This window comes from Gorilla gorilla, chromosome 11, assembly GCF_029281585.2.
Source record: "Gorilla gorilla gorilla isolate KB3781 chromosome 11, NHGRI_mGorGor1-v2.1_pri, whole genome shotgun sequence".
NCBI lineage: Eukaryota > Metazoa > Chordata > Mammalia > Primates > Hominidae > Gorilla > Gorilla gorilla.
In genome coordinates, this window is record NC_073235.2 from 125,146,341 (window position 1) to 125,166,928 (window position 20,588).

Consider the following 20,588-nt stretch of genomic DNA (forward strand, 5'->3'; position numbering starts at 1 on the left):
TCCTCCTGCCTTCCAAAGTGCTGGGATTATAGGCATGAGCCACCACATTCGGCTGTTTTTCGAATCTTTTTACCGTCTTTCTCTCCTCTGTGTTCTACTCCAATTGGACTTTCTTTTGACATTGTCTTGTGATTTACATTGTTAATAGAAATGCAAATACAATGACCATTTATTGAACACATGCTGTGTGCCTGATGGGGTAGCATGTGATTTACATAAGTGACTCCATTTCCCCTTCCAAATGCCTTAGTAAAGAAGCTGGTGTTGTCCCCACTGCAAGGTGAAGTTATAAGTTCAGACTTCCCCAGAGTTACCTAGCAGGTCCGGCATTGGTCCCAAGGCTGGTGATGACACCCAGACCCTCTTGGGCAGCAGTCCCCAGCCTTTTTGGCATCAGAGACCAGTTTCATGGAAGACAATTTTCCCACGGACTGGGCAGGTCGGGGGATGGTTTTAGGATGATTCAAGCACGTTGCCTTTATTGTGCACTTTATTTCTATTATTATTACATTGTAATATATTAATATAATGAAATAATTATACAACTCACCATAATGTAGAATCAGTGGGAGCCCTGAGCTTGTTTTCCTGCAACTAGATGGTCCCATCTAACGGTGATGGGAGACAGTGACAGATCATCAGGCATTAGATTCTCATAAGAAGTGCACAGCCTAGATCCCTCGCATGTGCAGTTCACCATAGGGTTTGTGCTCCTATGAGAATCTAACGGGGCCACTGATCTGACAGGAGGTGGAGCACAAGTGGTAATGCTCACTCACCCTCCACTCATCTCCTGCTGGTTCCTAATGGAACCAGTCCATGGCCCAGGGGTTGGGGACCTGCTCTTAGGTTCTGTTCATATTCATTTATCTCAACCACAGCTGGCTGGAGCCAACAAAGGAAGTCTCCAGCTTGTGTACAAACCCCTGTGACTTCCAAAGTATAGAGAACTTGGCTTTACCTGTGTGAAATGGGTTAGGGGACTGTCCCTCTGCCTCAGCACAGTGACCATCATGAGTCATGCCTGTCCCCAGGTCGTTCTTTATTTCTTCAGCAGTGTATCTCTGAGCTGTGGTCCTTGAGAGGCCTTAAAGGGTATGCTTGAAGCTTTTGCAAAACATGGCAGAGAGATCTTGGGTCCTCAGGAGAATAACACAAGCAAACATCGTAAGGCCAAGAAACTCAAGCAGATGGTGGCGGGGAACATGGTCAACACAGATGCTTATTTGGTCAGGTTAAGGAATGAGCAGGGTAGAGAGAGGTCCATGGGAATGGGGTCTCCATACACCCCAGCAGAAGTGAGTAGGGAGCTAGAAACGCTCTTGGGTGACAAGACTCATGTTAGAGCAAAAGTGAGCAAGGTGTCAGCAGGGAGCTAGAAGACCCTTGGGTGACAAGACTTACGCTCACGTCAACACTGGTCATCTGGTGGGCTTGTTTGCTGTAGGGGTCAGCTGTTGGATCTGCTGTGAGAATGGGTGGATGAGGAAGTGAAACGCAGCAAAACTGGATCTAGACAGGTAAAAAGCTAAGCTCAGCCAAAAGAATGGTCTGAAATAATATTTAGGGACCTAGAGACATGCTCACAATGTAATAATGCTTTAAAATTTAAGATTTTCGATCTTAATCGCAATCACAATTTCGTTAAGATACATACCACCACCTGCACTCACGATTATGCATAGTAAAGAGACCGGGAGGAATGTTCCAGAGGATTGTCTGAGGGGTGGGACAATGGCAGTTTTGATTTTATTTTTATATAGTTTTTGAACTTCCATGATGTTCTCAAGTAAAATGTGTTAATCAGAAAAAAAATTGATAATCAGATAATCAGAAAAACAAACAAAAATTCTCAGAGCACAAAGCAAGCAGGGTCGGAGGCAGTCTGGGTGGGAAGGACCATTGTTCCCACCCAGCATGGTTTTCTTCTTAATGTTCTTTCATGTGTATGCGCCCAACTTCAAAGCTTTTCCTGAGTTTATTTTTGTGACGAATGGCTTTAAACTTCCTCAGCGACAGCCTCCCATTGGGGAACTACAGTGTGAAAATGTGACGGAAATTGATGGAACTTCTCAAGAATTTCTGCTCTAGGCAAGACTTTAGGAGGAGCATGGAGACAGCAAGACTCTTTTGGCAAAATGTCCTCCCTCTTCCATTCTGTCCCCACTTAGTCTATTCCATCCCTGACTGATCACGGATATCCACTACCACATATCCACAGTCACCCCAGGGACTGGGAAGGATCAAGAAAGGAAAATCCTTCCCAAGCACTGTCTTTACCATCTTGGACTCCTTTAGAGCTCTGAAAAGCAAAGGGCTGGATTCAAGAAATGGGGAAGCGGCTGAGCACAGTAGCCTATAATCCCAGCATTTTGGGAGGCAGGAGGATTGCTTGAGGCCAGGAGTTCAAGAACATAGTAAGGCCCTGTCTCTACAAAATATATAAAAAAATAGTTGATCATGGTGCCACAGAAGGGTCTCTTGAGAATTGAGCCCAGTCTGGACTACAGAGTGAGACCCTGTCTCTATTTTAAAAAAATGAAAGAAATGGGAGGAGTAGCATGAAGATACCATTTTGCTTCAGCCTCCTTCTCCACGTACACATGCACCCACTAACATGACTGTCCTGAAGGAAAATTCCAAGCTAAAAATTTTGTGGCCATTTAGCCCAAATAAAGAAAGAGGGAAGTGGGAAAGCCCTTGTATAAAACCACCTTGACTTTGCTGACAAATTTGTCAGACTTCAGTTTTGTGTTTGTATGATTTACCGATTTGCTTTTAAAATCTTGGTACATAAAAGATTATCACAGAAAAAACTTTATATGTGCCTGAATAATTTTCTTACATTTTTAGCAGTGCCTTTTAATGCTTCAGAAAATGTTTTTTGAAGGGAGGTAGGGATGGGTGAGGACATGCTGCCAGGTTAGAAGAGACTGAATCAACCCTCCCAAGTTCTGAATCCTGTACGTGTGTGTTGGGGTGAGGGGAAATGCCTGGATGAAAACGAGTAAACTGAAGTTTATAACACTCCTTCTCGAACATTATATAGCTCTTCCAAGTATCATTTCGATAAGTTAATATAAATGAATCAGAAACATCTGCCTGCCAAATCCCTCCACACATACAAGGGCTTAACAATTAAATGGAAAAATGTTCGGTTCAATGTGTTTCAGGTTTTAGCAGATCCAAGATGTTTTGAAAAACAGATAAGTTCTTAAGACATTTTGATTATTTAAAGGGCAGCTGGCTCTCCCACCCTCTTTAAAAATGGCAGTGGTTATTTCTGTTCTTTGTATCAATGCCAATGTCTCTTATTGTCTGTGGAAGAAATTCTCTAGTAGAAGTTCACATTCCTGGTCTCTGAAATGATGACTGCAAATTTCTGTGCTATCCAGATAAAGGCTCACTTCTAACCCTCTCCTTATCCTATGCCCAGATTTGGTTCCTAAGCAAATGCTGTGTCCTTCAAGTACAGAGGTTTTTTGTTTTCTGCTTTTTTGAGATAGGGTCTCACTCTGTTGCCCATGCTGGAGTGCAGTAGTACGATCATGGCTCACTGGAGCCTCCACCACCCAGGTTCAAACAATTCTCTCACCTCAGCCTCCCAAATAGCTGGGACCACAGGTGTGTGCCACCATACCCGGCTAATATTTTTAATTTTTTGTAGAGACAGGTCTCACTATGTTTCCCAGGCTCTTCTCAGACTCCTGGCCTCAAGTGATCCTCCTACCTCAGCCTCCCAAACAGCTGGGATTACAGGTATGAGCTACTGCACCCAGCCCAAGCACAGGGTTTTAAGTGATGATGAGACAGTGTTTTTTCTAGTTATAAGACCCTTTTCTAGAGTCAAGAAGAGCATTGTTGCCACCATGGGTCACTGTCTCACAATTTCAAGAATTTCTTAATTTGTAGTCCTGGTCCACCTTGAGGAAAAGGAAGAAAAGATATTAGATGTTCAGAGGATGAGCTGAAATATGACAGATTATCAAGAGGAAAACAGTTCAAATTGTGTAAAAGACTACAACTGAAATTCCACTGTAAAATGAAAGCCACATTGGGCTCAGTCCCCTCAACCCTCCCTCTTATCCTTGGACGCAGCAGAGGGATCCTGACAAATGCCCACTAAGCAGGTGACAGTGATGAGTGTGCAGTTCCCTCTCAAGCTCTCTGACTCCAAGAAGTTGTCCTTACATTTTATTGACTTTCAGTCTCGCCATCCTGAAATTTTAATCACCTGAGCGCTGCTTAGACATTGGCTAGATCACCCAACTTGTAATTCTATCTGGACTTGAAGATGAAAGAAGAAGCCCTCGTGCATTTTTGTTCCTTCTGTTTTCTCCTTCAAGGGACACTGTCAGTCTTTCTTAGGCTTCCTGAGTAATCATCATTTAATTTTCTTTATAGGTTGGAAAGTCTTGATTCTCTTAAAAAAAATGTGAGTAATTAAAAGTGACGGGCCAGGTTAGTAAATAGATTTGTGAATTCAGGACACCACAGGTCTCCCTCATGGTAGAAATGATGCCATTTCACCCCAGTGGCTTTTCAGTTCAGAACTGGGAATTAATGATATTTTCTCACCAAGTTTAAGAAATCAAAAAACAAAAGAATTAAAGCAGGGCTTCATCCCACTGTTTCAGAGCCAAAATTTGTTCTAGTCTCGCCAGAGTAAATCCAGTTGTGCTCCCATTTAAAACCCTCCCATGGCTTTCTGCTCCTTCCAGCCTCAGTCTCAAGTCTGGGCTGAGTTTCACGTCTGCTCTTGAGGTCATCTCCTCTCTGTCTCTTTCACACATATCCCAGCAGGCAGAGCTGCCTCCTGCTTGGGGCCTTTCACTAAGTGTTCTGTCTCTGACCCGCAGACCCTCAAAGAAGCAACACCTCTCCTTATCCAGGGCTCAGCTCAAATGGCTCCTCTGTGGCAAGCATCCCCAGACACACATTGATCACTTTGTAACCCATTTCCTACTTTAATTTCGTCATAGCACTTATTGCTAAATGAAGTAGTCTTGCTAGCTGGGTGTGGTGGCTCATGCCTGAAATCCCAGCACCTTAGGAGGCCAAAGGAGGAGGATTGCTTGAAGTCAGGAGTTCAAGACCAGCCTGAGCAACATAGTGAGACCGTGTCTCTACTTAAAAATAATATTTTAAAAATAGTCTTGTTTATTGTCAACCTTACATCACTGAAGCATACACAGTGAATGAATGTTCTATGTAGACATGGCCCCTGTTTGGAAAAACTTTGCTGTTTTCAACTTTTTTTTTTTTTTTTTTTTTTTTTTAGACAGAGTCTCTCTCTGTCACCCAGGCTGGAGTGCAGTGGCGCAATCTCGGCTCACTGTAACCTCCACCTCCCAGGTTCAAGCGATTCTCTTGCCTCAGCCTCCCAAGTAGCTGGGACTACAAGCGCATGCCACCATGCCTGGCTAATTTTTTGTATGTTTAGTGGAGACGGGGTTTCACCATGTTAGCCAGGATGGTCTCGATCTCCTGACCTCGTGATCCGCCCACCTCGGCCTCCCAAAGTGCTGGGATTACAGGCGTGAGCCACTGTGCCCAGCCTTAATTTGTATTTTCAGAAAACATAACGACAGTGGTTCCCTGCAAAGGCCTGAGAAACCTGTTTCTAAGCCAGGATTCTGACAGTAGTGCAAAAGCCCTTCTTAGGGAAACATGGTTTGGGTTTTTTTTGGTATTGTGATGCTCTGAGAAGTTAGGAAAGGCTTTCAAACTTCATTACTCCTTCTTAACTAATTTCAAATTTGTCATTCCAGTATTTATGTAAACCTCTCTCAAATCAAGGCAAGAAGTGCAGTAGCATATTTCTTTCTGCATCATCAGTCAGTCATTTGATCAGGCTGCTGTCTCAGCGAGGCATGTCTTACCTGTGCCTTCCCTTTGGTACTTTCTAGGGTTGAGGTGCTTGTCTGGGCTCAGTTCCTGTGTTGCAGGATCCTCCATGGTATCTGTTCACTGTTCCCCTTTGGTTTGTCACCGGCATTTTAATCTATCACCTGGATCACATTACTTACTCTCTTAATGCCAGTTGAGACAACCTCTAATACTGAGGATTAAATCTGAGAGCCTTACTTTTGTGTTGAAAGACCCTTCACTGGGGTGTTCTTGATCCTAAAGCTACTCACAGTGAGGTCCATGGGCCAGCAACATGGCAACGTCAACATCACCTGCGCTCCTGAGAAGTCTCTCCCCTGCCCCAGGTCAACTACATCAAAATCTGCTCGTTAACAAGATGCCCAGGTCATTCGGATGCATATTACAATTGAGAAGTTCTTTCTAGAAGCCTCACTGCTACCACCCCCACCATCATCATCGTCATCAACAGCCATGTCCTGTTGAGACATTTCTTTGCCTGCTCTGATCTGAGTACCCTGCACACATCATCAACACGATCTTGTTTCATCCTCCCAAGGTCTCTGTGTGCTATGTACTCTTATTATTCCCATTAGCAGGTGAGGAAGCTGAAGCTCAGGGAGATCAAGTCATTTATGTGAAATTATCCGGGTAGGGAGCATAGGTAGCTTGAGTTCAATCTGAGACACTTTGCCTCTAGCATCCATTTCCCTCTCCCCTAGGCCTTCCCTCTTCCCTGCTGGCCAGGTCAGCTCACTCCATATTCATTTCATTTGCTTCCTTCTAGTCAGTCTGCAAAACTCCAAAAGCAAAGCCACTGTGGAGGGAAGGCTGCTTCTTGGTGTGTTTTGTAAAAGAGCTTTGAATCTTAACATTATCTTAAAATAAGACTGAGTTGTACCCTGTGTAGATTTTATCTCTCTCAGCCCCAGAGAACAAGCTCTTTCTGCTGTTTCCAATTAAACTGGATGGCTTAGAGTTGCAGATTACCATCCCCCCGAGATGTGAACTCCTGGCTCTGTTGAAGTGGTGGAGTATCTTGGACTTGACCTTTGGAAGAAAATGTATATTAAAGCTCTAATCTGAAAAAAAAAAAAAACAAAAAACAAAAAACAGAGGAAGTAATACAACCTTGCAATGACATTGGTCTACAGTTTATCAAATTCTTTAAAGACCTCAAGGTCAGAATAGCTATAGCCTGTGTACTTGAGACCAAAAGTTAATTACAGGAAGATGATATCTGGCGTCTGGAAGAGGTTGAGGTCCATGATTTTCAAATTGATTACTGAACTGCTCTGCTCTGAGAGGATGCTCCCTCGAGAGAAGGACTGGGGCATGGGACGGTTGTGGCAGGGCGGGGAGCAGCTGGCCTGAGATAGAGGTTTGGTGGACCCTGCTTCATTTTCAGCCAATTAGTACAGTACTTTCAACGAGTACTTTCAGTCTTATATCATTTTATATAGTAGGCCCCAGGGTAACATTTTATTTAATGAGCCTTTCCTTCCTTGTAAAAAAAAAAAAAATTGTACATTAAAAAACAACTGAGCTAATCCTTCTCCATCCATTGCATTCTTTGCAGTTGAGGCTGTTGAGGCTCGGAAAGGCAAATTGACTTCCCCAAGGTCACACTTTGTTTTGACTGAAAGCTATTTCTTGTATTCCTCCTTTGAAAGCTCAAAAGCTGGGCTGGCCGCCAAGTCTGCTGGGCATTCGCTCCTCTGCTGTGTGGATCAGCCCTTATTATGTCCAGTGGCGCTGACCTGGGTATATTTCCTTTGCATTTAGGACTCCTTTCTATGTGTTTGGAAAGCAAAGCGCTGTTTAGGTGTTCACTGGCAGAGTTTAGTCAGTAAGTCATACGTTCTCAGTGTTCTTTTTCTTCCACCATGCAGTCAATCTGCATGCCTCCCCTTCTTCCCTGGTTTATTTAAACATTGAAGGCAGCCTTGCAAACAACACTTAATACTCCAATATCAGCAAGATAGAGTAGCTCTTCTGCAACCACAAGGTTAAATGGCTGAAAAAATCCCATTTTAGGAAAATGTGCATTTAAAGAACTTACGACCTAAAAGGGAATATGGGGTTGGGAGCCTGAGATAATAAGGAGCCCTAGGAAAACCTTTTTTTAAAAAAACCTTCAGAAAAATAAACCAATAAATAAGAGCCTCTCATGAGGAATATCAGTAACATTTTGCAGCTAGTAATAATGGGTAATAATGTGGGTAATTTTCATTTTATCATTTCTTGTTTGTCAGACACTTCTTCATTTGCTGTGTGACAGATGAGATGCATGCTAAGAAACATTTTATTTCTCTTTTTTTTTTTTGAGACGGAGTCTCGCTCTGTCGCCCAGGCTGGAGTGCAGTGGAGTGATCTCGGCTCACTGCAACCTCCGCCCCTCCAGGTTTAAGCAATTCTCTGCCTCAGCCTCCAGAGTAGCTGGGATTACAGACACGTGCCACCATGCCCGGCTAATTTGTTGTATTTTTAGTACAGACGGGGTTTCACCATCTTGGCCAGGCTGGTCTTGAACTCCTGACCTCGTGATCCACCTGCCTCAGCCTCCCAAAGTGCTGGGATTACAGGCATGAGCCACGGCGCCCGGCTGAAGCATTTTATTTCTAAGAGTGGCTCTCCTCAAAGCCTGCCATCAAAGCCTAGGCCATCAGCTCTTTTGCTGGCTAGTCAGAAATGTAGAGGTAGAATTCTGGAACTTGGTTTCATTGGCCTCAGCTTTTGCTCCTCTCTTCTCTGCCATTCTATTTTACCTACCATTTCTAACCACTATTTCTTCCTTTTCTAATTGTTCCCAGTAGGAACAGCACACACACTGGAACTGAAATTCCTACTATTTCCAAAGATGTATTGAAGTCACACACACTGAGATTTACTACAAAGGAAACTCATCCTTCTTCGAAAAAGACAAATACGTGTTGTTTTATGTTTTAGTGCAGCATTATTTACAATAGCAAAGACTTGGAACAAACCCAAATGCCCATCAATGATAGACTGGATAAAGAAAATGTGATACATATACACCATGGAATACCATGCAGCCATAAAAAAGGATGAGTTCATGTCCTTTGCAGGGACATGGATGAAGCTGGAAGCCATCATTCTCAGCAAACTAACACAGGAACAGAAAACCAAACACCACATGTTCTCACTCATAAGTGGGAGTTGAACAATGAGAACACATGGACACAGGGAGGGGAACATCACACACCGGAGCCTGTCAGCGGGGTCGGGGGCAAGGAGAGGGAGAGTATCAGGGCAAATACCTAATGCCTGTGGGGCTTAAAACCTAGATGATGGGTTGATAGGTGCAGCACACCACCATGGCACATGCATACCTATGTAACAAACCTGCACGATCTGCACATGTATCTCAGAATTTAAAGTAAAATTAAAAAATAAAATAAAAAAGACAAGTACATGTTGTTTTATTTAGGTACATCTAAGCCCCCAAGAATTTAAAGGGAAGTATTGGCTCTCAAGCGATTTAGTCATGTATACAGAGAAGTTATCTAAGAAATCCTTGGGGTGTTATCTATATATGCTGATATTTTAAACTTCACCTTTGGTTATTCTGTTCCTGAGAAGAGTTGGAGAATAGTTAGCTTTTCCCTCAAAAAACAAATTCCTGAGAGATTGTAATAAAGCTTGTCTAAAGATACTAGTTAGTGATATGTAGCACTAAAGCAGTTTGCTATCACTTTTGGTGGTCTTTTCAATTGTTTACTAGGATTAAGATATTGCACGTGGTCTCAGGTCGGTCTCTAGAGTAGGGTAATGATGGTTGCTGAGTACTTATAATGTCATATAACACTTGGGTATCATGAAATGATAGCAGCGAGGCTTTTGTTAGAGTTCGGCAAAATTTATCCTTGTAAAGCTTCAAGGCTGGAAAGATTACCAGGTGTATCTGGTAGCTGGTGGGCTAAAATAACTAACCTTTATGTAAAAAGGAGCTCTTTATAGGGTGTGCCTCAAGGTCAGGCCTATTGGATTGTATATTTGTAAACAGAACCTGCAGAGATTAGTCCTTACCTCAGGCAGTTCATGATTCCGCTCTAGAGAGAGGCGTTTGTCACTTACTTGTCTCGGACCCTTGTCCTTGTTTTGCAAATGCAACCATGGTATCTTAGCAGAGAGGTGAAACTCTACACTTCCTTATCTAATTCATTTGCGCATTATTGTCATTCCTGTTTAGGATGAATGTATTGCCATTCTCTTTCAATTGAATTCACTTGGAAGTAAAGTTTATCCCTGGTGGGAGACCCCTTTTTAGATTACATGTACTTACCCCTGACCAGTAACTGTCTCCTGGTAGTCCTGTGCGCTGCTCGGCTTGAGACTGAATTCTTATGCTTATCATGACTCCTTTGGATGAATCTAGATCCATTCCCAGAGAGGAGTGTCAACTTTCCCTCAGGGCTATGTTGGGGAGGTAGAGCTGCTGGAACAAAACTGGGAACCTCTTAGTGAGGTAAAAGAGAGGAATGCATACTTGATAGCCAATAGTGTCAAGTACAGTTATGTTCTTGCAGTTTCCAAGGTCATTTTTTTTTAATTTCTCAAGTATAAAAGTACTCTCAGCCTTTTTTAAGGCCTTAAATATAACAATGATCCTTTAAAAATTTATTCCCCCAAATTGTGCTCTTCCCCCCTCTCCCATAAGAGTTTCTTGAAGCAGACATCACACCTGGCTCTTCCAAATATGCTTAGCACTTAGCACAGAATGGGCATCATAGGCACAGAATGAATATTTACAGGATAAATACATAAACAAATGTAACTTGTTTTCTGAAATCCCCCGGGATTCCAGAACCTCAGACTTTGTGTAGAGCAAAACAAAACAAAAATCCAGATCTCTAAGAGTCTTGAGAAAAATCTGCCTGTAACAGTGTTGTCTCTTTTTCTCTCCTATTTTAGTGTTGGCATTTTACTTTGATTTTATTTTTATAAAGTTTATGACTACCTTAAGTAGGATTAAAATTATGCTTTTTAGTTTCATGTAACAGGGTGACCATGTTTTTGTTTTTTAAGTTAAGATCCCATAATATAAAGGTGTTTACCATATTTTTTACTAGATTGCTGATTTTCTGTTTTAATTCCCTAAGTCTTTCTTTTCTGCCCACTCCCAGGATAAGTAGGAAGAAAAGGATGATAAAAAATGAGAATGCATTTTAACAGGTCTTGTGTGTACTTTTTGCTAAGCGTTTCTCACACCATCATTGTGATGGGTTAACTTCATTAGTCCCATTTAAAAGATGAATTTGTAAGGTTCAGAGGCAAGTGATTTTTCTAACATCTTTATATTAGTTATCCATTGCTGCTGTAACAAATTACCACAAACTTAGTGGCTTAAAATGCAAATTTGTAATCTCCCAATGGGTTCTTCCTGCTGCACAAATAAAACCAATTCACTGAGGCAGGTTGTATTGCAGTTGAGAAAGGGTTTAATTAATGCAGGGCCCACTAGCCAAGTGGAAGATGAGAGTTTATTACTTCAATCAGCCTCTGAGTGGGGGCAACAGGACCAGTGGAGTCATGAGTCATGGGTCCAGGTGGAGTCAGTTGGTCACCAGAATGCAAAAGTCTGGAAAACATCTCAAAAGACAAATCTTAGGTTCTGCAATACTGATGTTATATGACGATGAGGATGATATAGATATAGGAGCAATTGGGGAAGTCACACGCCTGGTCAGTAAGTGAATTGTAGAAATGTAAGCTGGGGGACAGTGGCTGGTTGTCCTTTATGCCTACATCTTAGCAGAATTCAGGCCTCTCCCAAAATTCTAATCTTGTGGCCTTTCATTAGTCTTACAAAGGTGGTTTTCATCCCCCAACAGGGAGCAGACCAGTTTTAGGGAGGGACTATTACCATCCTTGCTTCAAAGTTAAACTAAACTAAAGGCCAAGGCAGGCAGATTACCTGAAGTCAGGAGTTGGACATAAACCTGGCCAACTTGGCGAAACCCCATCTCTCTAAAAATACAAAAATAAGCCAGGCATGGTGGTGCACTTCTGTAGTCTCAGTTACTTGGGAGGCTGAGGCAGGAGAATCGCTTGAACCTGGGAGGCAGAGGTTGCAGTGAGCCAAGATAGTGCCATTGCACTCCAGCCTGGGTGACAGAGCGAGACTCAGTCTCAAAAAAACAAACAAACAAAAAATAAAAAATAAACAAAGTTAAACTAAACTAAATTCCTCCCATGGGTAGCCTGGCCTACACCCAGGAGTGAGTGAATACAGCCAGCCTGTGAGGCTAGAAGCAAGATAGAGTCAGCCAGGCTAGACTTCTTCTCTTTCATAATCTTTGCAAAAGCAGTTTCAGATTTATTCTCTTATAGGTCAGAAGTCCAAAGTGGATCTGATTTAGCCTAAATGAAGGTGTCAGCTAGGTGGTATTTCTTCTGGAGGCTGGAGGGAAGAATCTGACTCCTTGCTTTCTTCCAGCTCCTAGAGGCTGCTCTCCAGATTCCTTGACTCAGGGCCACTCTCTCCATCATCAAAGCCAGCAGCTTAGCATCTTCAAATCGTTCTGACTCTGACCATTCTGCCTCCTCCTTCCATTTCTAAAGAAAATTCTTGTGATTAGGTTGAGACCACCCAGAAAATCCAGAATAATCTCCCCATCTCAAGATTATTAATTTGAGGCTGGGAAGGAGACGGGATGAAGAGAGGTTGTTTAATGCATACAAATATACAGTTAGAAGAAATAAGTTATAGTGTTGGATAGCACAATAGGGTGACTACAGTTAAGAATATGTTATTGTCAGGCCGGGCACGGTGGCTCACGCCTGTAATCCCAGCACTTTGGGAGGCCAAGGTGGGTGGATCACCTGAGGTCGGGAGTTCGAGACCAGCCTGACCAACATGGAGAAACCCCATCTCTACTAAAAATACAAAATTAGCTGGGTATGGTGGTGCATGCCTGTAATCCCAGCTACTCGGGAGGCTGAGGCAGGAGAATCACTTGAACCCAGGAGGCGGAGGTTGTAGTGAGCCAAGATTGTGCCACTGCACTCCAGCCTGGGCAACAAGAGCAAAACTCTGTCTCAAAAAAAAAAAAAAAAAGAATATCAAAATAGCTATAAAATATCTGAAATGTTCCCAGCACTAAGAAATGATAAGTGTTTGAGGTGACAGACATCTGAAGTACCCTGACTGATCATTATGTGTTATACGTATGTATAAAAATATTACGTGTGCCTCGTAAATGTGTACAATTATTATGTATCAATACAAATTTTAAAATAGAAAGATCATTAATTGCATATTTCAAGTCTCTTTTGCCCTGTAAAGTAATATATTCAGTTCTAGGATTTAGGACATAGAAATCTTTGAGGGAAGCATTACTCTGCCTATTGCAGAGACCCATGTAATGTCCTAACAGAACTGACTTTCTCCAGGTTTCTAGCTCTCTGCATATACAAGAAAAAAGTTTTTGGCTTTTTTTGTGTGTGTCTTCTCCTGGTACTTCTGTCTTGGATATTGCTTATTTAATTTTACAAAAAATTCACAGCCTCTGTGTTTGTTTGAATAAATTGAGGTTGAAAAGTGTTCAGCCACAGTAATGATACCTTAATAACATAATGGGAGAGGAGACAGCGTCTTGGCAATTGAGACCTGTGAGTTTTAGACAGAGATGTTTAAAACTTGACATATTGCATGAACTCACAGAGTCTTCTAACTTTTGTCTTTTAGGCTTATGTACAGAAGTACGTCGTGAAGAATTATTTCTACTATTACCTATTCCAATTTTCAGCTGCTTTGGGCCAAGAAGTGTTCTACATCACGTTTCTTCCATTCACTCACTGGAATATTGACCCTTATTTATCCAGAAGATTGATTATCATATGGGTTGTAAGTATTATTACTACTCATTAACTGATGCTACTTCTAAAACAACTACTTCCTTTGATACTCAAGTACTTTACAAATATGTTCTTTCTTTTTTTTTTTCTTTTTTTTTTTTTACCACTTAGAGTTGAATTTGTTGCCTAATTTACTTTGGAAAAATTAGAAAGCAATAGACACAACTTGTGTTCCCTGAACAGTAAGGGAATTGTAGAAAGGTAAGCTGGGGGACAGTGGCTGGTTGTCCCTTAATGATGCCTACATCTTCGCAGAATTCAGGACTCTCCCAAAATTCTAATCTTGTGGCCTTTCATTAGTCTTACAAAGGTGGTTTTCATCCCCCAACAGGGAGAGGACCAGTTTTAGGGAGGGACTATTATCATCCTTGCTTCAAAGTTAAACTAAACTAAAAGCCAAGGTAGGCGGATCACCTGAGGTCAGGTGCCTCCCAGGTTCAAGCGATTCTCCTGCCTCAGCCTCCCAAGTAGCTGGGACTACAGATGTGCACCACCATGCCCGGTTATTTTGGTATTTTTAGTAGAGACGGGGTTTCACCATGTTGGCCAGGCTTATCTCTTACTGCTATGAACACAACTTGTTTTATTTGTAAAAACCAAACCTGTGATTTTGTGTACTTTGAGATATACTTTCCCAAGGGTAAATCAAAGTAGGAGAGGGCATAAGTGATGACCAGAGAAGAAAGGACCTTTCTAAGGACCCATAGAGTGGTATGAAATGCATCCTCCCAAGAGGCCTATTTTAGTAAAATTTGATCAGAACCTAAAATCAGAAGCTGTTGAGCAATACCTCCAAGCAGTATTAAGTGATTATACACATGGGAGAGGCCAAAACACATAAGGCAAAGCAGCTTCCTTGAGGGAACGTCTAGTGTAGCAGGAGCAGCTGCAAATACACAGAAACCATATGACAATCCCAGGTAGACAGGCAGAGCCTTTTTCTGCTGTTTCACTGGTAACCCTGGCATTTAATTTTGTTCAGGGCCAAATGAGTTCTGATTTTGTGTCTCATTGAAGGAGATGGTAGTCATTTGCAAGGCAGCAAGGCATACTCCAGATATGTAGGTTTGGTATCAGAAAGGCCTGAGCTCAAGTATAGTCCAGGCCCCATCTGTGTGCCCTTGCGCTGAGCCTTACCTTCCTCATTTGTAAAATTGTGTGAATAATGTGCCTCCCCAGAATCATCGTGGGAATATCTAGAGTGTGCACAGAGCTCTAGGCCTGGCATGTGGAGGACTCTGCAGGTTGCTATTTAAGCATGATAACTTAGCATAGTGACTAGTGCATGAAGGTGAAGGAGTCTTGAAGATCAACCAACTCTAAGGTCAAAGGTTATTTAGCTGGTGGAGGGAACTTCCAGACAAGACTGTTTCCCTGACTCAAGATTCTGCACTAGAAATAGAGGTTCAGAAGCACTTGGTTGGGTATAAAAGAGAAGATTTTAGCAAGTGACTTTCCTATGGTGAGCTTTATGTTTTCTCATTTGTAGAACAAGTAGAATGGACTTGATCAGGGGTCATAAATTCGAATGTTCTCAGGGGCAGGGGACAGAAATAAAGCAGCAATGTCCTGGGTCAGGGTGAGGGGTGGCAAGGGCGGGGTATCCACACAAATCCTTCACCAGGTGGTGACAGACGGACTAGGGAGCAACTGCCCCTGGCTCCACCTGGGACTTCAAATCCCTGTCTCCCAATAGCCCTCTTTTGAAATCTAGCTTCTGTCTAAAAGTATAATCTGAGAGTCTGCAAAAGCATAGGCATCTTGCAAATCATAAAGAGAACGTTAGTCCAGTTGTCCCTCCCCGTTTCTGAGGCCACTTCTGTGTCCACGGAGCAGGCAGGATGGGGGCAGGAGAGAGAGAATGGGAGTGGTCCTTCTGTTCTTAACATCTGAAAACCCGTGGAAAACCTATGGGTTTGAGTTTCTTTTCTACTGTCGTTTATTTTCTAAGATGTGTGTGTGTGCGTGTGTAAGGTATAACTGTGTATATATATGTATGTGTGTATATAGGTGTGTGTATATGTATGTATATAGGTGTGTATATATGCATATGTGTATATACAGGTGTGTGTATATCCGTGCGTGTATATAGGTGTGTGTATATGTGTATGTGTGTATATAGGTGTGTATATACGTTTTTGTGTGTATATATGTGTGTGCATAGGTGCATATATATGTTTATATATATAAGTGTGTATATATGTGTATGTGTGTATATAGGTGTGTATATATGTGTATGTGTGTATATAGGTGTGTATATGTGTATATATAGGTGTGTGTATATATGTGTGTTTATTGTATGTATATAGATGTGTATATATGTGTGTTGGAGTATATATGTATGTATGTATAGTGTGTATATGTGTATATATAGGTGTGTGTATATTTGTGTGTATTTATGTGTGTATGTATATAGGTGTGTATATATGTGTATGTGTGTATAGGTGTGTATATATGTGTATAGGTGTGTATATATGTGTGTTTATAGATATGTATATATTTGTGAATGTATGTATATAGGTGTGTATATATGTGTATGTGTGTATATAGGTGTGTATATATCTGTGTGTGTGTATAGGTGTATGTGTGTATATATGTGTGTGCATAGGTGCATATATATGTTTATGTATATAGGTGTGTATATACATGTATGTGAGTATATAGGTGTGTATGTATGTGTGTATGGGTGTGTATATGTGTGTATATAGGTGTGTATATATGTGTGTCTATGTGTGTATATAGGTGTGTATATATGTGTATGTGTATGTATAGGTGTGTATATATGTGTATAGGTGTGTATATATGTGTGTTTATAGGTATGTATATATGTGTGAATGTATGTATATAGGTGTGTATATATGTGTATGCGTGTGTGTATATAGGTGTGTATATATGTTTATGTGTATATATAGGTGTGTATATATACGTGTGTGTATATATGTGTGTGTGTGTTTATAGGTGTCTATATATGTGTGAGTGTATGTATACAGGTGTGTGTATATATGTGTGTGTGTGTGTGTGTGTGTGTTCTAAATCCCAAAACCTTAATAATTGTTGAGTGGGGCAGATGATGAGAAGTACATTACACGGGAATATCTTATAATGTGTTTGATCTGCTCATGGCCAATTATCTCCCCCACTGAGGGTGGAAAACTTTCCCTGAGAGCTGGGAAGACCTCTAGACTCTATAGAAGGCTGTGGCTAGGGGACACTCTCGTTGCCATTATTGGTGGTTATTTTATGCTTCGGATTCCTCACTTCAAAGCGTCAGAGTGCCTGTTTGAGGCAAAATGACAAGCTTTTGTCATAGAGTGAGGCAAATAAAATCTTTGCCCAAGAAAGGAAGAAATAACCTCTGAATCTGCAGTTTGTCCTGAGGTTTGGCTACCTGTTACTTGACTTTTTAAAATCGGTGCATGGCCTGGTTCACCAGTCCCCCTGTGCTGAGAGTTCTGTAGTTATTCTGTGTGGTCATTGTAAGGAAGTGTGAGAAGCGTAAGGTAATGTGAGAAGGCAGTGTGAGAAGAGTAAGGTAGTGTGTGCGTTCCTGCCAGAGCCTAGGGAGAGAGTGGAGGCCATTCCAAGGGGCGAGAGGGAGAGAGGGAGAGAGGGAGGGAGGGAGGGGGAGAGAAAGGTGCGGGTGTGCTTGCGTGTGTTTGTGCATCTTCGTGTATGTGCATGCATTTGTGTGTGTGTGTGTGTGTGTGTGTATACGTACGCGTGTTGGGATTAGGGGTGCTCTCTGATGGGCTACAGAGACAATAATGAGAGATATTTGGTTTGGCTCCAGAGTTGAAGGTGGATGAAAGGAAGGGCAAGTCCCGGAGGTTGGGGCGGATTTGGGAGCCTGGGGTGGATAAGGGTTAGGTTCTGGTACTTGGGCCAGCCAGGGCAATCAGCTTTCTGCTGAGGCAGCCTTTCTTCAGAAAACGATATCCCTAAATTAGTGGCTGCTGCTTCAAAGGGGTAGGGATTAAGAAATGTTAATTACATAAGGGACAGAGCTTGAAGTCTTGTAACTGAACATCTTATCTCGCCCAAAACTCACTGGAAGGCAGCTTTGTTCAGGACTGCCAAAGCTTGGCACATTTTATATTAATTTGGGAATTGCCACTGGATGAAGCCCCTATATGGGTTTTATTGCTTTTAAAAATCTTTTGTTACGTTAAGGGTGACTCACACTGTCTGAAGTAGCTTAGTAGAATTTATGGTTGTATCAAGTGCTCTCTCCTCACAATCATAATTAGTCGTAACCTGTATTGTACATCTTTTGTTGCTTTTATAGGCATCTATGTTCATTATCTTATTTGAGCTTCATAACAATGGGCAGTATCATTTTTTAGATTGGAATAGTAATATTTCAAATATTGATAAGCCATACCCTATATTGAGCATTTAGTATATATGCCATTCATTGTCAGAGTGCTTTACATATTTTACTTCACTTAATCCTACCAGCAATCCTGAGAAATAGTTATTACCAGCCCACTTTACAGATCCTGAAACTGAAATGTAGAAAGGTTAAATAACTTGCCCAAGATCACACTGGATTAAATGGGAAGGTGGATTTGCTCCTGCGCCCAGGCCTTGTCTACCAGGGGAAGCTGCCGTGGTTGTTTCTTAGAAGAACACAGCTAAGTAGCATAAGGAGCACAATATTTTTTAAAGATGCTAAAACTGGGGCTTCAAGCATTACAATGATTTGCCCAAAGTTTTCTTCTATTGCATATTTGCTTCGGTTTGTGTTCCAGCTGTGCTCTTATGGCATTTATTAACCCTATGCTCTGCTTAACTGTTTCTCATCTACCCTTCTTTTTTTTTTTTTTTTTTTTTTTTTTTGAGATAGAGTCTCGCTCTGTTGCCCAGGCTGGAGTGCAGTGGCGCGCTCTTGGCTCACTGCAAGCCCCACCTCCCGGGATCACACCATTCTCCTGCCTCAGCCTCCCAGGTAGCTGGGACAACAGGCGCCCGCCACCACGCCCGGCTAATTTTTTGTATTTTTTAGTAGAGACGGAGTTTCACTGTGTTAGCCAGGATGGTCTCGATCGCCTGACCTCGTGATCCGCCCACCTCAGCCTCCCAAAGTGCTGAGATTACAGGCGTGAGCCACCGCGCCCAGCCTCTTATCTACCCTTCTTAACCCATTTATGCCTAGTGTTCCATTATTGGAACGCGAAGCTTGTGGGAATTATTTATATCCTACTGCTCAAGGTCATCGCTAAGGTCTGATTTTTCACACACAAAAATTTGCAACCTCCAGCATAAATGGGTTAACAAACCTTAACAAACCCCACGGTATGGAATAAGCTTTTGTTAAATTAACTGAAACACATCAATCAATTCACTAACTTCTCTCCTCTGTCCTGTATCAAGGTTTTTAACCTATCTTTGGGCTCAAAAGAATTTTAGACATTGGGCCAAAAAAGACAGCAAATGGATTTTCTGATTAGAATGCTTATAAAGAGATATTGAGGATGATGTTTCAGAAGATGAGTCACTACCCCATGGCATGATTATCTAATCTCTTCACTTTCATTTTGGCATGGTGCCAGACCTAACAAAAAAATAAAAGCTTTAAAGTTATATTTCTGTATCTTTAAAAGGTTAGAGGCAACTTCACTGAACTTGGGAGGTATTTAGTTTTGTAACATGAAGCAAAATCTCACTCACTTTTTTGCTAAATTCCTCATTTTGTGAAATAGCAATGCAAACATTGACACCGTAACTGATCCTGGGAGTTTGGAAGCCTCATTTTCTCTGTTTTATTATGATATTTTACACTGATATTTCTTTCCATGGATACTTCATGGCATTCATAATGAGATGTAGAAAAAATGAGATAAACAGATACAAAGTGAAAGTAAGGAGAGCACAGATACAATAGAAGATGAAAGCCCAGGCTAAAGTGAAATGTGGCATGCTGGTTCAAAGGTGAGCCACAGATTCATATTTGAGCTTTGTCTTGACCGACCAAAATGAAGTTATGCTATCCACTAGGAAATCATAAGCCTGTTTCTAAGAAAGCAAACCTTTTCCTGACTCATGAAATTGATAGTGTGTTGTCAAGGCTAGTGATACATGTTGCTCAATTATTTTCTCAGAAATATCTGGTGTCAGTACCCACTTATCATCTGTGTGAGAGTACTCATTCTGACTCCTTTTCCTGAACTTTCTGTGTTCTCATTTTTAAATCATTGCTAATTTAACCAAAGAAAAATGGTGTTTCCATGCGTATATTCATTGCAGCACTATTCACAATAGCAAAGTCATGGAATTAACCTAAATGCCCATCAATAATAGACTGGATAAAGAAAAGGTGGTACATATGCAGCCATAAAAAGGAATGAGATCATGTCCTTTGCAAGTACATGGATGGAGTTGAAACCATTATCCTCAGCAAACTATCAGGAACAGAAAACCAAACACTGCATGTTCTCACTTATAAGTGGGAACTGATTGATGAGAACACACAGACACATGAGGGGGAACAACACACACTGGGCACCTGTTGGGGGTTGGCAGGAGGGAGAGCATCAGGAAGAATAGCTAATGGATACTGGGCTTAATACCTAGGTGATGGGGATCTGTGCAGCAAACCACAATGGCACATGTCTACCTGTGCAACAAACCTGCATATCCTGCACGTGTACCCCGACCTTAAAATAAAAATTGAAATAAAAAAGAAAAATGATATCTCAGTTAACTTCCAGTTCATATATAATTAGTGAAGATGAAAACATTTTTCATACTTTTATTAATCATTTGTATTAACTTGTATGAATTGTCAGTCTGCCTTGTATTTTTTTAAAAGGGGCTTTCATTTTTTATTGATTTCCACC

The 20,588-nt window shown here is 41.6% G+C and overlaps 1 protein-coding gene across 1 annotated transcript in view; it reads left to right on the forward strand.

Annotated features, from left to right (window-relative positions):
• SGPP2 (sphingosine-1-phosphate phosphatase 2) overlaps positions 1-20,588 on the forward strand; it is a 136,311-nt gene that overhangs the window by 36,959 nt on the left and 78,764 nt on the right. Inside the window, exon 2 of the mRNA XM_004033273.5 lies at positions 13,580-13,738. Within this exon, the coding sequence (XP_004033321.2) occupies positions 13,580-13,738 (159 nt within the window). The remainder of the gene's footprint in view (positions 1-13,579; positions 13,739-20,588) is intronic.